Genomic DNA, 4,202 nt, shown 5'->3' with positions numbered 1-4,202 from the left:
AGCCAAAACAGCATTTACAAAACTCTTTGTAAACCTAAGGATTAATTCTAATCCCTGTGTAGCACACAACCTTAACTGTTGCGACACCTTCAAGTTAGCTTATAACTTGAACACTCAAAGTACCTATTACTAATGCTTCTATGAAAGCTGAAAAGGTACAACTTTAAACCACCTACTATAATTGAACTAGAATAAGAATAAACACAATGGAACTAGTTCTTCTATCTCGTTCAAGTAGCTTCAGGTTTGCACACTTGAATTACACACGAACTGCTTACAAAAAGCGTTGCTATTTTGCTCCCTATTCACGTTTAACTTCTGCGTATGTACAACACCTGTAAAAGAGAACAATCACTGTTATTTAATGAGTTAGTAATCAGAGTTTGATTGAGACTCAATTGCTGATCTTCCATCGAAGTTGAGTCCTTGTTCAATACAAACTCCAACCCTATCATTTATCCGGATTATGTGATTGTGTCCTCTTCCCATAATGAGACTTTCTCTCCTCATCCAATATGCAACCTTTTCGATCAGTTCAGGAGATATTGCTGCTTGATTACTGAGACTTATCTCCTTCACGTGTATCTCACATATCTAGGTTGATAAATACTATGCCTCACATGATGAACCTGGTCCATGACTGAGTTCATTTGTCATTCTTCAAAACTTCACCTGAATTTGGGCCAACAACTTACTGGCAGAAACTGGTAATTTGGCTGCCAAGCCTTGCAGTACTCCAGTGTTCCTAATTTGCTTCTTATGAAAGATGATGTCGATCCATTTAATGATCCAGGTATATACAGGAGGTTAGTTGGGAGATTAAACTATCTAACTGTGACTCGTCCAGATATTGCTTTTGCTATAAGTGTTGTTAGCCAGTTTATGTCCGCTCCTAATGTCAAACATTGGGCAGCACTGGAACAAATTCTATGTTACTTAAAAGGAGTCCCTGGACTTGGCATATTATACAGCAATCGTGGGCATTCTCACATTGAGTGTTTTGCAGATGCAGATTGGGCTGGATCCAAAATTGATAGAAGGTCTACTACCGGCTATTGTGTCTTTGTGGGTGGAAACCTGGTATCATGGAGAAGTAAGAAACAAAATGTTGTATCTCGATCCAATGCAGAATCCGAATACAGGGCTATGGCACAGACTACGTGTGAGGTTATGTGGATACATCACCTTCTCACGGAAATTGGGATAAAGCATACTACACCAACAAAACTTTGGTGTGATAATCAAGCCGCTCTTCATATCGCCTCAAATCCGGTATATCATGAAAGGACAAAACATATTGAAGTTGACTGTCACTTTATTCTTGAGAAGATTTAGGAAAACTTGATTTCTACTAGTTACGTGAAGACAGGAGAGCAATTGGCTGATGTATTCACAAAGGTGTTAAATGGAACTCGAGTTAATTATCTTTGCAACAAGCTGGGCATGATTAATATCTATGCTCCAGCTTGAGGGGGAGTGTTAAAGAATGAATGTAGACATAAAGAATGAATGTAGACAGATTACTTGTGCTATACATAGATAGAAAAGTATTGAGATTTGATAGCAGATTTTTAGGATTTTCCTTTTACTTCTTTCCATAGTTAGGATCCTATGTGCATGTATATATATGTATCACTTCATGGAAAAAGATACCAACTTCGATTCTTCCATACCTTGGTTTGTCACACTTCCATTCTGTATTAAGTATGCTTATTGCGAATAATAATCACTTCTTGTCTTCTGCATGATGCTATTCTTGCGATCATAAGATATGAAACATTAGGGAGTAATCATTCTGATCTGGAAATGCATAATGTGCTTCTAAGTGTCTTATTGTTCCCAATGGATATTACATTATTACAGCTCTATTTTCTACTGGAAATCCAAACTAAAAGATTTCCTAGTTAGCTTTATTTCTTGATCTTTTTTCTTTTTCATTTTATCTTCTATACAGAAAGAAATTGTGCTACATCTTTTTGCTTCTCTGTGTATTCAGGAAACAAGAATGGGAACCAGGAAAAAGGGGAAACTGTTACGGCGAGAAGCTCCCCATAAAGAACCAAACCAATGAAACTAACCTCGACTTGCCCACAACGCTGATGGTGGAAAAAGTACTAGCTAGGCTGGGCTCAAAGGTCTCCGTTCTCAACATCACTCGCCTTACAGCATACAGGAAAGATGGCCACCCTAGCATTTATCGCCAATTTTATAGTATACTCTCCCCTGAGGAATTAGCAAACCCTGCAAGTTACTCGGATTGCATCCACCGGTGCTTGCCAGGGGTGTCTTATTTATGGAATGAGCTACTATTTTAGTTTTTCTGACACGACGAAGGCTTAGTCCGATTAAGGATTTTAAGGCAGTAGGTGAAGAATACTACTGCATTCACTACTATTTTGTGGCTGATCCTTCAGCTATGAAACTTTATGCATAGAGCACAATGTACATCTGAAAAGCATGTGATTTTTGTTGTTCATAGGTGAAAAAATTTAGTTGACAGAACCCACTGCATAATGAAGAGAGTTTGGTGAATTTCAGAGTTTCACTTTATTATATAGTAGTTATAGCCGTTAGTAGTAGTAATATTGATGGAAAATTTGAACCAATAGCAGTGACCACATGCGACTTGGTCAGTCAGTTTTGTTCACCCTTTGCCTTTTAAAATACAAAAATTGTATTATCGCTTGAATTCAAATAATCAAACCTACCAAACTAAGATTTTCTCATCCCACATATTTGAATGAAGCATTTTTAAAAAGCTCGAGTTTAAACTAATACCCAGAAATCAAAGGAGAAAATCAACAAAGCAGACCAATTTCAAGCCACTATCATGACACAAAATGAGTATAGTTCTAAAGTTGGCTGTTTGTTTATCATTAAAACTACTAATATGTTGGAGTCATGACTCAAAAGTGCAAGTTGAGTAAGTTCTAAAGTCGGCCTGTTGGTTGGCTCACATCACCATTTTAACAACTATAGTAGATCCAAACATAAACTTGCGATGGAGCGAACTATTTGTGTGTCACTTGACTATTAACAAGAAATAACATGGTCACAGTTGAACTCGATTATGACAATGTGAAACTTGTATGGACAAAAGTTCAATCTTTAAGGAAATATAAAAGTAACATACCGGTAAGAGATTTAAATTGAAAAATTGCAACTTCACTTGATATCGTAATTTAATAAGATACTTATAGTTGACTTAGATGACATTTATCACAAGGCTGACTTCTTTTCAAGTAACTTGATACTAATCATTAACATATTCTTTGACATATTACTCGTTCATTTAATTTAAGATATACTTTAAACAGATAAACTATTTCAAACTAAAATTATATTTTCTTCTATCCTGAAATTAATTTATTTTTGCTACAACATAAATAGTTAGGAAGATAGTGATAAATTCAAATTGACGTTAAACGCATCAGCAGATGGGGTGAGCGAGCCTCCTAGCTCAATTTCTGCCACATTCATGTCAACGTCACATTTACAGTAGTCTCCATCTTTAATTTGATCTTCACACTTAAAGTAATCTGAATCTTTAATTTGATCTTCCATAGAAATTTGAGCAGAATCTACATCAACCAATCTTGGCATGTCCTTCACCGGATTCTGTCAAGATTCAAACACAAAAGTCATCATATAGTAGTTGAATTTCATTAAAGCTCAAACCCTTCAAACATCAAACCGAACCAAAGGTTTTGAATATTAGATAGATGGTAGCATGTTAAAATGCTCTTAGAAGCTTAGAGATATGTATGAGAATAAAAGGAAAATGAAAATACAAAGGTTAAAGCACACACATACTAGTCCAGTTCAATATATCAAACTCAAAATTATGCATTTTCCTAGGTTTTTCATTTTGTTCGGCTTGTAGAAGCCGAGTTCCATGTGAACATTAGATAGCAAGATTTAAAATTCATAGGGAAAGCATTAATTCATGCACAGACAGAGAAATATTCAAAAGAGTGTAGACCTTCTCTTTCCTGTAAATGGTGCCATCTTCTTCAAAATGCCAACCAGCTTCATCACATAGTGCCTTGAGAAGATCATTCGTGTCAGCATGCTTCGGCAGCTTATAGTTTCCATGAGCCCTCAGACCGGCAAAGATCTTGTGTGCTACAGCTCGACGTTTTTGTTCTCTTTGCTTGTTTTTCTGCCTCTCCCTATCAGAAGGATACCGGAACTTTGTCACT

At 36.3% G+C, this 4,202-nt stretch overlaps 1 protein-coding gene across 1 annotated transcript; it reads left to right on the top strand.

The window, feature by feature from the left end:
* The first annotated feature begins 759 nt into the window (after positions 1 to 759).
* Positions 760 to 2,315, top strand: LOC138885593 (uncharacterized mitochondrial protein AtMg00810-like). Its single transcript, XM_070166556.1, has 2 exons — positions 760 to 1,232; positions 1,997 to 2,315. Exons 1-2 carry the CDS (start codon positions 760 to 762, stop codon positions 2,313 to 2,315), a joined length of 792 nt encoding a protein of 263 aa, XP_070022657.1.
* Positions 2,316 to 4,202: the final 1,887 nt, after the last annotated feature.

Source organism: Nicotiana sylvestris, chromosome 2, assembly GCF_000393655.2.
Source record: "Nicotiana sylvestris chromosome 2, ASM39365v2, whole genome shotgun sequence".
Lineage (NCBI taxonomy): Eukaryota > Viridiplantae > Streptophyta > Magnoliopsida > Solanales > Solanaceae > Nicotiana > Nicotiana sylvestris.
The sequence above is the reverse complement of the archived record's forward strand: the minus strand, read 5'-3'. Positions and strand labels throughout refer to the sequence as shown.